The following is a 15451-nucleotide window of genomic DNA, read 5'->3' as shown; positions in this document are numbered from 1 at the left end:
TGCCCTTTATTTTTGTTTGGATTGATTTGTATGCTCAGCTAAAAGATAGTGTTGCCTGTTCATTTGTTCTGTGTGCAGGGGCAGCAGCAGAGGATATGAGAGAGTCTACGTGACGCCTTGAAATTGTGTTTCATAGTTCTGGTTTTTAATTTTGCTGTAGAAAGACAATGCTTTCAGTTAAAGATGCCTGGGAAAGGCACTTATTTAATGACCTGGTAACTTTTCCCCCCTTCCCCAAAACTGTTGTCTCTGAAAGACAGGTCAAAAAATGGAAGTAGACTTGATGGAAGAGCTTGGCAAACAGTTCTGCTCTCAGTATTATATATGAGAAGAATGGTTTTTACGGTTCAGACTCTGGTTCTCAGATATTCTATTCCCTGCCACAGTCTTTACTTCTGGCAAATTGATTTATGAAGCTTCTTAGTTAATGAAGTGGGGCAGTTTGAAAAGGGGACAGCAATATAGCATGGGAGCCATTTGCTGAAATGACTTTTCACCACTTCTGCAAACCAAAAGAAAAATAAGCATACAGCTCATAACTTCATGGGGTGTGAAAAGTACAGTCAGATCATAGTCATGGCTATGACAGCTGTTGTACCTAGCCATGCCTCTCTGCCTTGATCCTTGAGTGATAGCACTGTTGCAAGCTGTACATCTGAATTTCTTTAAAAGAAAGGGAAGATGGATTTCTGTTACATCATCCGTTTCCTTGTTAGAACAAAGTTCTCCTGCAGAGAACAATAGATCAGTTTGCTCTGTTTCTCACAGATGAAGTGTGGTCCTTGGAATTCTGGCAGATGGCCAAAGCAATCCCGGCTTTTTAAATTCTGGATGTCAAGTTATTTGGTATGCTAATTGCTGATGTGCATATGTTTTACTAGCAGGAAGAACTGAATTATGTGCAAAGCTTAAAATAAAGGGACAAATATGCACAGCTCACTGTTTGGAGGTTGGTGGGGGTTTACTGTATCCAGGAAAAGTTTGTGGCTCATCTTTAGTTCCTATATAATGAATAGTTGGAATAGTAGTTCTTTGTCCTTCCTGAGACAAAGAAAAATAAACATATAGTTGAGCTATCAGGACTTTGTCTGGACTCTTAGAGGCCAGGCTGCTTTGGAGGTATTTGCAGATGTACGTATTTCAAGAGTAGCGAAGGTACCAGTTTGCTTGGAAATAAGCTAACTTTTATTTCTCTTCCAGATGTATGTCATTGTATGCTGTGGTTTTGGCTGCACTTGTTTAAAAGCAGTCATATATTTTGTACTTTTACTGTAGTCTTTTAAAATTTAGTGGTATTCAAATTTTCTTTATTCTTAGCTGGGCACCTATCTTGTTTCTTAATGTTTCTCCCTGATTTAAACAGTCACCAATATTCGAGTGAGCAGAGGTTATCTTTATTCGGCAGCGCTGGGTGCATGGGGGATCGCTCCACCAAAGTCATGCACCCCGAGGGAACCTTTCAGCCCCCTCTTTATACAAGTCACTCATGTCTATTCATTAACTTTCCGGGAAATCGAACCTGGACAATTAGCACATTCCTATTCAAGGACCTAGTATATCTTTAAGTTAACAACATTAACATATCTTGTGCCTGGACAACTACTAGACTCCCATTCAAGGATTTATTATATCTTCAAGTTAACAATATTGACATATCTTGTGCCTGCACAATTAGCACACTCCCTATGTCACCCATTCAAGGATTTAGTACATCCTCAAGTCAACAATAAAGGTCTCCTCAGATGAACATGAGCACACTGTTCTTTAAATAAATCATACATGGCCCATTACTCATTCTCCCCTTTTCTAACAACTATTGTGAATTCTTTTACAACTATAAAAAAATCACTGTACCTTATGATCATTATTTGATAGCACCAAACAAAACATTGAAGTAATACACATATTGGTATACCTAAAACTATTACAATGAGTATTATAACAAAAGCATGCTTTAACCATTCCAGATTAGGTAACCACAAAGTTAATTTGTCCCATATGGCCTTAGAATTCCATGATAAATCATCTTTAGTAATTTCATGTAAAATCTGAAACCTGTTCCATATCTTATGGATATCTGTTTCAATTTGATTATTTTGGTCTATGTATACATTCAGTAATCATCCCACCCATCACACTGGGAACAAATGTTTTGCCCTGGGTTTCCAGGACATGCTCCCCCTGTCTTACTTCGAGCTTTCAACGACAGTTATTATCACTTTTCATAAATATTGTGGTGATTAGGTTTAATATTTGTAAATCAAATCTGGGACGCAACTCGTATGTTTTATCATAAAATAGGCAATATCCTCCACCATCGCCTGGCTTTTTCCAAAAGTCTGGCCATGTAGGCCATTTGTCATCAAGATAATTCCAGTTTTGAGAGGCCACCCCATATAGGGGTGTTACCAGGCCTCCTTTAGGAAGAGAGGTACATATCCAGCATTCCTTAGCTTTCGTGGCATTAACAATCATTTGCAATGTTTGAAGATGGGTATTGTTTACCCATGCTTCAGTTTCTAAAATCCTTTCAACTGTTACAATCAAGACCAGAATAACTTTACTCAAATATTCCCTGATCCTTTTGACAGTCCATTGTGTCTCTCTTAACCAGTCAATATCAGGTTCCTCCTTCATCTTGATTGCAATAAAGGTGGCCAACAATACTCAATAGGGTCCATTCCACTCTTCTTGTAGAGGATCACCCTATTATAATTATGATCTAAAGAACTGTAGTCCCATGGGTCTTGCCGGGGTAATGGCCCATGATTTTTCAGGAGCCTTCTTTATCAAGAAGTAGCAAATCCAGGCTGGTTGTTCTCTTATCTTGATGGCAGTGAAGGTTGTCAGCAGCACCTGATAGGGTCCTTCCCACTTTTCTTCCAAAGGTTTCCCTGAAAAAGTCTTTATCGCCAGATTTAAAGGAATGGACTGGTTGACCTAATCCTCTGGCCCTTGTTAGTTGTCTCTGGAGGGCCTTCACATATTCACACAAATATCCCTCTCCTAACTGCTTTAAATCTTCTCCGGCAAATTATAACTGGTACAGTCTCCCGTATAATATTTTGAAAGGGCTCAAATTCTCCTTTGTTCTCAGTTTAGTTCGTATTCTTAATAATACCAAGGGAAGAGATTGTGGCCAAGTTAGATTTGTCTCTTGTCCTATTTTCGCGGTTCATTCTTTTCCACTTGCTTGAGCCCTATAAGGAGTGTGTAATTTCCAATCTATTCTTAATACTGTACTTGTATTATTTTGGCACAAAACTGTGAGCCTTTTTCAGAAGAGATTGTTGCCAGAACCCCAAAGCGGGGGATAATTTCATTTAACAATCCCTTCGTTACCTCTCTTGCTTTATTTGTTCAACAAGGGAAAGGTTTTGGCCAACCTGAAAACGTATCAGTCATAACTAAAAAATATCGGTACCCCCCTTTTCTTAGGAGTTTGGAAAAATCAACTTGCCACTGTTGTCCTGGATAATTTCCTCTACTAATGTTCCCTAGTTTTGTTTTATTTGCTACATTGGGATTATTACATAAACACACTTCGCATTGCTGAGTCGCTTGTTTTATTACAGTATATAAGTTTCGCCCTATCAATTTTTGATTTAGACTTTTATATAACGTATCAGCTCCCCAATGAGTTTTATTATGTTCTGTTAGGGCTGTGGTCCATATTAAATTGGATGGTACCACTATACGACCATCCCTCAAATAAGTCCACTTATTTATTTTTTATTTTCTCATTCATGTCCTGAATTACCTTTTAAGTTTTCCTTTAGAATAGTTTGGCTCCTGAACTGTACTTAGAGTTTGGATTTTACCATCTGGTATTAAGGATAATTCCTCCTTTCCTACCTCCTCTGTTACTTGTCTGGCCTCATGGTCGGCCAGGTGGTTTCCAGTTTCCAAATCAGTGCCTCAATGGGCCATCTTATGTTCTTCCTTCCTGGATGACCCTCTTATAACAGAGGGGGCCATTCCTCACATCAAGGTCTGGCATGGCATATGTCCCCACCGCTCAACGCCTATTGGGTTGCAGCCAACAGCGGAGCTCAAGATTCTTCTTGGTGGCAAACACAGAGGCCAACCCAGTCTTGCCCTTGACTGTGGTAGGAGGCACCTGACCAACCTTATTCCTTGTACTTCGTTGTCAATGCAGAGTTTCATCTGCACATCCCATAACAAGTCACTGTCATGGTAAAACACACAGATTTACATTAGTAGAACTACTACAGAGTGTATTTTATCTCAGGTTTTCTGCCAATATCCCCGCAGCCTTGCTGACCAAGGGATATTGTTTTTATCTGAACTGGGCAAGCCTCCCCCTTATCATTTTTACTGTAAGAGGTAAAGCATTTTTCACCTTTCCTGGATTTTCAGATACACCTGGTTAAAAGTTTCTTTTACTTCAGGGAGGTCCTGTTTTCCACTTTTCTGTTGAATTAAAGATAAGCTCAAGATTTCAATCACTTGATCATTTTTAACTTTTGTTTTCATTCCTCCTTCTTTAAATGTCTAGATGTTCTAATAAATCTCATCCCAACAAAGATTCTGGTGAATTTGGCATTCTTATTTGTTTTCTTAGTTTGTACTTTAAAGGTTTCAGGATGTTTTCCTGGTGGCCAGCAGCTCCCACAACTGTAACAAATTCTTTTCACTGAAGTTTAACATCAAATAAGTTGGTTTTGTAATCACTAAAAATTCCACCTCATTTTTTCTACATCACGATTATCTAGTAACAATCAACTCAAACCTTTATCTAGTTCTATTACATCATCCTGATAAGTCTTTCACAACCAACTTTCAAACATCTAAATTTCCCCATCAGAGATTCACCTTTACTCTCCTCAGACCCATTGCCTGCCCTAGAGGGGCCGTTACCGGTCCTGTTGTACTGCAAATGCTGCAGCTCTTGGGGTAACATTTTCCAGGTCCTTCTGCTCAATTGTCAGCAACAGCAACCCCCTCCTCCTCACCAGCAGAAGGATTCGGGGCAGGGGATGCTCTTCCTGCTCTGCAGGTTACACAGGCCTGCCTCTGCAGCAGCACTTCTGTTTTAACTCTTTCTTACCCTGAATGCAAATCTGCTCCTTGTTGCTTTAAGCCTGTGTTCTTATCATGCCTTTGCAGGCAAACAGCCAACACCCTGCATGACTCAGCCGCACCTTCGAACTGGTACGGGGGTTTGTACAAACTCACCCCAACACTTTCACAAGGTCTTTGATTCTCCACACACACACACACACCCCCCTTCAGATCTTACATACATTAGTACAAGTTTTTTTATCTTACAACGTGTTTCATTCTGGTTGCTCCACAGAAGGAACCACAACCTGAGCTCTTTTTATTTATTTATTTATTTTTTTTAAACACACAAAAATTTCAACAAGAACATCTTTCTAGTTTAGGTCTCAATTTTTCCCTATCCTTTTCTAGAGCCATAATCAAAGATCAGGTGGTGTTAATCCCGCACTCCTTCTGTCACACAAACATATCTGCACACATTACTTCGTCCCACTTTTGTTCTCTACGAAGAAACAGCATAAGTTCTAAAATTGTGTTGTAATATAAGACTTCCTCAGAGTGGCCATCTTTCACCATCACCTAATGTATACAAAGGCCACGAATTCTGACAATATTTTTAAAATGTCTTTTTGTTCAAATTTCTTCCGGGAATTCCGCTAAATTCTTTCCAATGCTTCAAAATACATCCCAGGGGTGTTTTGGTATTTATTTCTTGGCTCAGTCTGCCCCCCATCTTCGTAATAAGTCTGGTATTTGTCTATAATGTATTAGTTATTACTGGAGTCACCATACTTATCTCATAACACACACCACAGTTCAGGACCTCTATTTAGCCTATTTCTTGGTCTCGTTATTCTTATTAATTTTTTTTTTTGCGAGGAGATAGTATATCTTAGACACTTGCCACCCTTTGTTCGAGTGTACAGACAGCACCTACGACACTAAGGGCAGAGGTTAATTTGTGCTTTTTCCAAATGATGTTAGTTCTAATGTTTTGTCCACAGTCTCCCGCTCTAATTTCTAATTATGCATTCCAACACTTCATAAATTGATTTTTCAATCGCTCGTCCGTCTCTGGCCGGCCCCTTGCGGGGAACACAGACACGGAGATCGGGACTCCTCACTTGCTTCGCAGTGACACTCACACACTTCACACTCTCCGGACAGCCCTCAGCCACACAGGCAGTATGTTACACGGTACCGTGCGCTTACATACAGCTCTAGGAACGCTGACAGTTCACGTTATCACACAAAGTACGCATTTCAATGAACAATTGCCAAAAAACATATTCTATTTTTTTCTGGCCTTAAGCAGAGTGTTAAGTTTTCAGCTCTTTGCCTAGAATTACCAGATATTTTTTTTTCCAACATACATTTCATAACTTCAATTTTGAACACGTAACAAGACAACACATAGAACAAACAAGACACAGAGCGCTATTTCAGTTGTTACATTCTAGGAATTCCCCAAATCTTAAGACAACCTAAAGGAAGTTTTTAGCTTCCCAAATCTTAAGACAATCAAATAGGGCTATTACCCTTTTCAGAAGGCGTCCCTTCTTCTCAACCCTGTGGTCCTTCATCTTATGGGGTAAAACCAAATCTTAAGACAATCAAATATTCAAAACAAAGAATAAATATAAATACCTTTTATGTTGTGCAGAAGTCCTTGTCCACTTGTGTGAGAAGCCGAGGGGTAGGGGAGTCTTGCCGACAGAAGATGCAGTTGGGGGCCCTGAGGGTCCCCAGGCCCCTGGATTCCAGTACTGCTGGAGAGTTCTCCTGGCTGGCTCGCCAAATTGATGCCAAAACAGCACAGAATAACTGCTCAGAGACAATTTTTTTCTTTTAGCAGCAACCCCCACCATATACTCAATAATTCTTTGCACTATATGCACTTTAAAACATATAGAGGTTTACACTCACCCCTCGGATGCTCAAGACAGTACTCACAGACCCACATTCACACCTAATACAGAAATGTTCCTATATTTACAACTTAAAGTAAGTATAACAATTAATATTTGTCCTATAATTATCAATCCTATGTATATGGATTGACTCCAAATCACCGAATGTTTTTAGTTTGCAGACTAAAACACGAATTTCTGATATTACCTTAATATTGAAACAAATATGAAAACAGAATCAGAGTTCTGATATTACCTTAATATCGAAACAAACACTAAAACAGAATAAGGGTTCCAATATTGCCTCAATATCGAAACAAATACCAGAACCGAATCAAATATCAATCCTATGTATATGGATTGACTCCGAATTACCCGATGTTTTAATCTTCAGACTAAAACATAAATTACCAGATCAGAGTCAGATGTATGCCTGCTGTGCTAGCTACCCGGCATACGCCACCCTGCATAAGCACACAGAAATCTTATGCCTTACGGACAGCTTTATAGATGGACCGGTCCCCAGAACCAGAAATATCCAGAACAAAACAGTACTGTTCTAAATATAATATTAATATAATATTTAAAATTAATATAATATTTGAATAAAGATAGTACCTTTGCTCCGCAAGATGGAGTCCTTGTCTGCTCCTGCGGTGATCCAGATGAGATGAGGAGCCCGTCCGGGAAAATCCCCGGGGGTACCCTAGGGAGTCCCCGCTCTCAATGGGTCCCGCAGCCGAGCAGAGGAGGTCCCATCTGGGTCGCCAAATTGATTTAAAGAATCATTCACCAATATTTGAGTGAGCGAAGGTTATCTTTTTTCGGCAGCGCTGGGTGCATGGGGGATCGCTCCAAAGTCATGCACCCCGAGGGGATTTTTCAGTCCCCTCTTTATACAAGAAACTCATACCTATTAATTATTTTTCCAGTAAATCGTTTACATATTAATTACAATTCCAGGAACTCATTAACATACCTCGCTAAACTACTGACCATGATTTAAGTCCTTGTCTTTGCCACGTTGTATAAACAACAGGAACTTAGGACCAGATAGCCTTTTAAAAAATGATAAATCCAAGGACTTAACAATTAGTACATCCGTCATGATAGCAATAAGGGTCCTTGGACGTTTCCCAACTTTTAGATAAATGTAAGTACATTATCCTATAGATAAGTGGTGTGGTGACGCAAGTCAAGGCAGACTGGAAAAACCACTATGTCTGCATGGCTGGGTTCGGACAAAATGGCCTTTATTGTTTATACAAACTATTTATATATCCTAGACAGCACAGGTTTCAGACCCTGATAGGCTTTTGTGTCCTTCTTCTTGCTTGCTATTTGCTGTTGCTGTAGGTGCCCATATGCTGCGGTTCTAAAAGTTCCGGTTCTTCACACCCTGTTTACATACCTGACAATTTGTGGCTGTCTTAAAGGTACACGGATAAGTCTTTGAAGTCAACTAACTTGTCTGCAGACCCACTGCAGACCTCAACAATCACCAGAAACTAAACTCCATTTAGATAAATTAGTAAAGTATCAGTTTGTCAAAGCCAAAACTTCATGGGAAGTATCTTATCTGGGAGCCAAGAGGCTTGTGCTAAGCCTCCCTGGGGCTTACTGGCTGTTTTGAGGTGGGTCTCTCTCTCACTGTCATACAGGGAAACTGGAAAACAATATTGTTCTGTTGTAGTATTGAACTGAACAGGGAAAAGCTTTTAGATTTGAGGGTTTTATTAAATGGGAAACCTACCATGATAAATTTCTTTTCTGTTGCTGTTAAAACCAAATATGATGATTAAAATCCACTGTAATTGTTAGTTGTTTTAAGAAGGAATTTATGTATTTTTCAGCCATACTTGCAGCAATTGTGGATTCCAACTTTAAAAGAATGCTAGTTCACAATAGGGAGGATATTTGACCATCTTGTTTTTCTTATCTGTTTGATAATGACTTACATCTGTTTTTATTTTTTCCCCTAGTTATTTGTAGTGGATGTCCAGACTGGTCAAATTACCAAGATTCCTGTTCTGAAAGATCGTGAACCTGGCATGGTGAATCAGCAGGGATGTGGTATTCATGCCATTGAGCTCAACCCCTCAGGGACCCTGCTGGCCACAGGTGGAGACAATCCCAACAGTCTTGCAATTTATCATCTGCCTACACTCGATCCTGTCTGTGTGGGAGATGTAAGTTGGGAGTATTTGGGGGAAGTTTATTCTGTCACAAGAATTACTACTTTGAAGCGTGTAAGGTCAGGGCAAGGTTAAGATTTGGGAGTCTTATAGTGGAGAGTGAATTTCTGAAAGCTTGAAAACATTCCTGATTAAGTTGTCTCCTTTGACAAGATATTTTAAATATGAGTACATAAACATGTGAGACAATTTTCAAGTTCCGAGTCAGATTTCTTCCTCCTCACCTTCATTCACGTTACTTCAGATTGTTACATTTTCAATGCTTAAAAGTAATCTTAACTGTTAAAGTCTAATTGTGGTGATGACCTCTGAAACTAGTTTTAGTGAAAAAAGCTCTTGAGAAATTGAAAAGATGACACAATTTGTTAAAATTTTCACCTTCTCCAGTGCAGTTTATGTATGTATTATTCCAGAAGTGGAACTTGGCTTTGAGAATTAGTTCTAAACCAGTGGTTTATGGCAGTTTGATAGATTATGGTACTGCTTGTATTTCTAAAGCATCATGAGACCTTTTTTTTTAAATAGCCAGCCTTAAAAAGGAAAGGCTGAAATGAGTATAGTGGTGTTCTGTAAGCACTTCTCTCTCATTTCTCCGTTTTGATTTAGGACTTCATAGATGTTACTACAACAGCAGAGGTCAGGTCAGAGTTTCTGCAGTAGCAGATAACCAGCTGCAGAAAGGCTTGGCTGAAGATTTGTATGAGTTGTTATTAATTTGCATGCTGCTGTGACTCTGCAGCTTTTCAAACAGAACTAGAGCCTTATAGTCTCTTTTTTCTCTCTCAAAGTTTCTCACCTGCTGAAGAAAATATTCTTGAAGTAATAGTCTTGAAAAATTAATCTGCAGGTCATAAATTGTAAACATAATGTTTTGGTTACTTTTTATGGTAGAGATATGTATTTGAGGAAATAAAAGTATGTAGCTACTTTACAGAAGTAAAGAATGCTGTTCTCAAAATGGAAAATCTAAGTCCTTTGACCAAGAACAAATTGATCTCAATTCTGAGACCCGTTTTTCCATCACCTAATTGCTCTCTAATTATACGCTTCAAAATAAAAAAGTTTTAAATTACTGTTAGGTACGTAAAATGCTCCAGCTTGATACTGGAATCTTTTATATGTATGTTTTTAATGTAGTTCTGTCCTTCTGAGTTTGTAATAAATAAATTAAAAAAAAGTGAAGAATACTTTTGATTTGAGAGCACTCTATAATGGTACAGAATCTGTCTTTTCTTTTAGGATGGACATAAGGACTGGATATTTTCAGTTGCATGGATCAGTGATGCTATGGCTGTTACTGGTAAAGTCAATTCCCCTTCCCCCCTCCCCCTCCCCTTTTATACTGATGTACAGCATTTGACAGGTCTTGGAGAAGCACCTTTATAAAGGCATTTGAAACCACTTGCAACTACTTTGACTAAACCATTCTTGATCTTTGTACAGTGCTTTGTTTTGTTTTATTTATAGGGCCTTGGTCTAGATTTGATTTTTTTTCCCCCTAGTATTAGAGGGAATACTATTGTCTTTATAGTAGGTGTTGCCATGAGAGGGTGTCTAAACACAGCAAGCTAAAGGCAAGGATTTTGAGAGGGGTGTTGGTTATAATTTAATAACTTTGGAATATAGCAGAGCAGTATTGGTTTCCTGAAATCCTTTGAAAGACTGATTAATGAAAACTGTTTTATCAAGCTATCAGTAAAGTAACGCATGTATATATATATGAACACATACTACAGCAGTTAATACAGAAGGCTGTAATAGAAAAGGTCGGTTACTACTTAGTAACTAGTTTGATAATCAGTGTAATTTCATAAAATATTACTTAACTTGGGTAAAGGCAGCAACACTAATACGCTGTTGCATTACTGTAGTAGTCTGCTGTCTTTCTGTGCTGACAGAGTGTAGTATTCTGTACAGGGAGATGTCAAACTGCAGGTGCCAAATCATAAGTCTCATAAAAATCACTCTAATTGCTAGTTCAGTAATATTTTTTTCAAAATGTAAGAAGCTAATCCTGGAGTTTGATTTTGAATTTAATATTAAAGTTGATCCTTGCAACTCTCCAATTCAATATCTGAATTTAAGAAAAGACAACTAAGTCACATTGTGTAGAGAAGAAATTGTGGTACGTGTCAAATCTGTCAGAGCTGACTTTAGATGGAAGTGAGTTGCCTAAACACAAGAAGGGATGGGTATAGGACCTTAGATTAAGCCTGTGTTGATCTATGAACCAAAGACACTCAGCTTTATTTTCATCCAGTATTGTTACTCTTATTGATTCATGTTTTGGATTAATATCTTCAAATTCAGTAGGAAAATAAAATGAGTTCTTGCTTGTTTGGTCTCGGTTCCTGTGTTACATGAGGTTGCATGGGTTTAAAAAAAATAGATTTGGTACAAATTGTAGTTGGTACAAATTGTGAACTGAACAGGAACAGCTGTGTGTGTACATAGCCATAAGCATACTGGCAGAAATGAAATGATCCAAAACTGGTGTGAATTCAAATGAGTTTTCTTGGAGGTTTTTGTCTTGGCTTAACAGACTATCAATCTCAGCCTTGGTAAGCCAGGCTGAACATGTAGGCTGTTTGGTCACTGCTGAGTTTATTCTATGTGTGAATCTCCGATGGTGATTGTTGTACAGGATTGTGTGTTTGCGTCCTAATAATTTTGAAAACAGATGAGGTGATCTAGTTGCTTGGAAACCATGTAGACAAACCAGTTGACAATGAGTTAACAATGTTATGAACTTTACAGCTCAGTAAAATCATGATTTTGTTAATAATAATTAATATGTGGTCACCAACAGTGTGTTCAGTTAGATCAAATTAATGTAGCCTTTCTTTCAGATTCTATCGTTTATTGAAGTTAATTTTAAAATGCGTATATGTGTGTGTGTATATATATGTCACATATGTATATGTGAAATGTTATTCAGGTTCCCGGGATGGTTCGATGGGTCTCTGGGAAGTCACAGAGGATGTGTTGTCCAAAAGTGATGCCAGGCATAATCTCTCTCAAGTTCCTGTCTATGCTCACATAACACACAGGGCTCTGAAGGATATCCCCAAGGAGAACACCAATCCTGATAACTGCAAAGTCCGAGCATTGGCTTTCAACAATAAGAACAAGGTCAGTAAGAGAAGTAAGACAGTTGAGAAGTCCTAAAGCTGTCCATAGGTATCAGAAAAAGTAGTAATCTAAATCAAATATACTAGAGAAGCAGTCTAATATTTTGTTTTTCCCTGATCCTTTTACATCTTTCTCATAAGAGATGGTCATCTTTATCTGCTATGTCTGCTTTTGCCCCAAGTGCTTGTAGTCCAGTAGGGAAAAAACCCCACGTGTTTTCAGAAGGAACTGTTTTCCTGTGGATTTGATTTTAGACTTGCATCCTAAGGGGGGCAGACGAGGAATGTTTACAAAAAGCAGATAAAGCACCAAAAAACCTCTTGCAGCTTGAATCCCACTCTTGAGTGCACTTGCTGCTTTCCTTCACCTTTTGTGATGGCTAGCTAATGTTCAGTCAGTTGCTGTTTTGATGGCTGAATTGTTACTGGATTGCTCAGCAACTGAGGTGACTGACTCACAGGGCAGGCACCAGTGCTTGCTTTGGTGTTATTTTGTTGGTATTTGGACAAACGGTAAATATTAACCTCCCCCATGCTGATCTCTTGTTATTACTAGAGATTAATTGTATTGGGACAAGTGGGAGTAGCAATTCATACCCCTACTCTTCTTTCTGCCCTCAAAGAACAGAGGAGGTCTGAAGCAAAGGCAGGTGTGCTATCAGAAGCACAGTGCTCCTGTGCAGGCTTTATTTTTTACTATAGCTATTAACTACTCCTCTGTGATGGAGAATTCGTGTAGCTGTTTCAGTAGAGTAGTACCTGGAAATAAATGTTTACTTCAGGGTGGAAGCTGCTGTAGAGAATTGCCAACTCCAGCTTGTACTGTCTAATAATTCATTATTTGATTGTCTAACAAGATCTATACTTTTGAAAGTTATTTTTGGTTATTTACTGTTTTTATTAATTCTTATTTTACCTGGCACCTCTGTGCTATATTGTGTTCTATCAAGATAAATGTAAAATGAAAATTTAGCTTGATAAGCACGTGCAGGATTATACAGGAGTACAATCTGGAATATGTAGCCTGCCTAGTAGAGTGCGAGTTTGTAAGCACATCTATAATGAGGAAACTAACTTTTGTTTTTTAAACAGGAGCTGGGAGCTGTGTCCCTAGATGGGTATTTTCATCTTTGGAAAGCAGAGCACACACTATCAAAGGTGCTTTTCTGTTTTGGTGTAAAATTTCAAAAATTGCATAGCAGTTAAGGCTGTTCACTATTCTTAATCTCCTTTAAATGCTTGAACAAAGAGCAGCAGTGTTTGTAAAACACTTAAAAGTTTTATGTAAAACAAAATATCCTAAAAAATAAACTTGCGGAGATAAATTTTCCACTCCCCTTATTTTGAAGGGTGGGAAGTGCTCTTAAATTTCTGCCAGTTCTGGGTGAGCTGAAGTGAACTGTTCCATAGAGTATGATGGATACTTCATATAGTCTTCATAAAGGAAGTTGCATTTATTTAAGTGTGATTACAGATCAAACCCAGAAATACCTATGCTAATGTATGAAGTAAGCTTTTTTCAGCTGAGAGCTGATGTCTGTGTATACCTCCTGAAGAAATAACAGCAGCTTATATGTAAAACAACTTACTAAAATATCCATTGTTCTTTGCATAATACTTGGCTTCAGCCTTTATCATCTCAGCTTGGTTCAGATAAGGCATCCCATCTCCTTCAGGTTTTTTTCTCTGGATCAGGTTGTTGCTTTTCTCTTAAAGTTCTATTGTCGTGATGAACTTGTTTTATAGCTGCATTTTGGTTGTGGTGTTTTTTTCCCCACCACAACTTTCTTGAACATATCTTACAGAATTGTTCCATTAGTGTTTTGCGTTGGGTTTTTTTTTTTTTCCTTCTCCCTCTCATGCATTAATTTGTCTTTCCTCTGTTTCCAGTTACTTTCCACAAAGTTGCCATACTGCAGGGAGAATGTGTGTTTGGCTTACAGTCAGGAGTGGTCAGTGTATGCAGTAGGATCACAGGCACATGTCTCCTTCCTGGATCCCAGGCAGCCTTCTCACAATGTTAAATCAGTCTGTTCCAAAGAACGAGGCAGTGGTAAGAAACTTGTCAAAGGGTGCTTCAAGTAGCTATGAAGACTGCAGTAAGATAAGCTTTTAATAAATAGGAAGGGGTTTTCATATAACAGTGACCAAATCATTAGTAATAGGTTTTGCTTTTATGACAATATTCCTCGAGCAACTAACAAACCAAACTTAAAAGCAATTCTGAAATCTACTGATAGACAATATTAGTGCTTTTATGATCAACTAAGTAGTATACCATCCAAATACTACTGAACTTTTAAAAGTATGCATTTTACTTACTTTTTACTATGCCTTATTCTGTTTTACTTCATCTCAAAACAAATCCAGTCTTTGTACTGGTATTAATACTGTCTATTCTGGCATTTTTCTCTGTGTGTGTGGGAAGCATGTTGTCTGCTCCGTGCTATCATATTGGGAGTCTGTGCTGTGAGTGAATGCTTGTTTTGTAATTTTAAAGCCATGAGTGAGACTTAGTTTTCAATGTGTATTTACTTGCTTTACATATACAAAAGCTCACTCTCAAAAAAAAAACCAACACCAAAAAAATTGCAGATTTAAGTGCTGTTTTCCTCTTCTGATGTGTATGCAGTATGTCCAATTGAACTTTATCACCAGGGCCAAGCCTGAGGGCTTGCAGGGTTCATGGTCCCATAAACATCTTTCCATACCCTTTATTTTCAAGCATGAGAAGGCACTGTGCTGTGATGCTCATTTTAAAACCATGTTAATCCCAGACTAATAAATTACAGTCCTTACTTAACTTGACTCTAGGCATCCATCTCCTCACTGAAGAAGTTATCAAAAGAGAATGCAAATAGGCAAGGATTAGGAAAATTTTATTTATGTGGTTACTGGAGTTTAACAGTGCTGTCTAGATAAATGTGTCAGGGTCTGCTTCTTTCAGATACAGGAGAAGCTTCTGTAACATGAGAGAAGGTGCTTCACTAGCTCATATTATTTACCTGAACATCTTACTAGCAATGGTCCTTGTCCTGACCTGCTGTCAGTGAGGGCTCTGTGGAGGTCCTGACACTGTCACCCTTGAGAATTATAGGGAAGAAGTACCAAGACGCTGGAGTGCAGTGCCCAGTGGTGGCTGGTGGCTGAAAGCTGCTGCCTCGAGTATGTGATCATCCCTGCTGGGGAA

General features: G+C 38.6%; 1 protein-coding gene and 1 long non-coding RNA gene across 4 annotated transcripts in view; one reads left to right on the top strand and one right to left on the bottom strand.

Annotated features, from left to right (window-relative positions):
• Positions 1-15451, top strand: part of LOC121080491 (DDB1- and CUL4-associated factor 12-like) — an 83218-nt gene that overhangs the window by 13123 nt on the left and 54644 nt on the right. For all 3 annotated transcript variants that reach the window (XM_040578531.1, XM_040578530.1, XM_040578529.1), the window contains 5 exons: positions 8918-9124; positions 10370-10430; positions 12069-12262; positions 13354-13419; positions 14152-14314. In XM_040578531.1, the coding sequence (XP_040434465.1) occupies positions 8918-9124; positions 10370-10430; positions 12069-12262; positions 13354-13419; positions 14152-14314 (691 nt within the window). The remainder of the gene's footprint in view (positions 1-8917; positions 9125-10369; positions 10431-12068; positions 12263-13353; positions 13420-14151; positions 14315-15451) is intronic.
• On the bottom strand, positions 2330-8235 carry LOC121080493. The gene is made up of 3 exons (XR_005825392.1): positions 7554-8235; positions 6673-6811; positions 2330-2904 (listed from the first exon to the last, which is right to left on the bottom strand). It is a non-coding gene; the product is annotated as an uncharacterized LOC121080493 (long non-coding RNA).

Source organism: Falco naumanni, chromosome W (assembly GCF_017639655.2).
Source record: "Falco naumanni isolate bFalNau1 chromosome W, bFalNau1.pat, whole genome shotgun sequence".
NCBI lineage: Eukaryota > Metazoa > Chordata > Aves > Falconiformes > Falconidae > Falco > Falco naumanni.
This window is presented reverse-complemented; position numbering and strand designations above follow the sequence as displayed.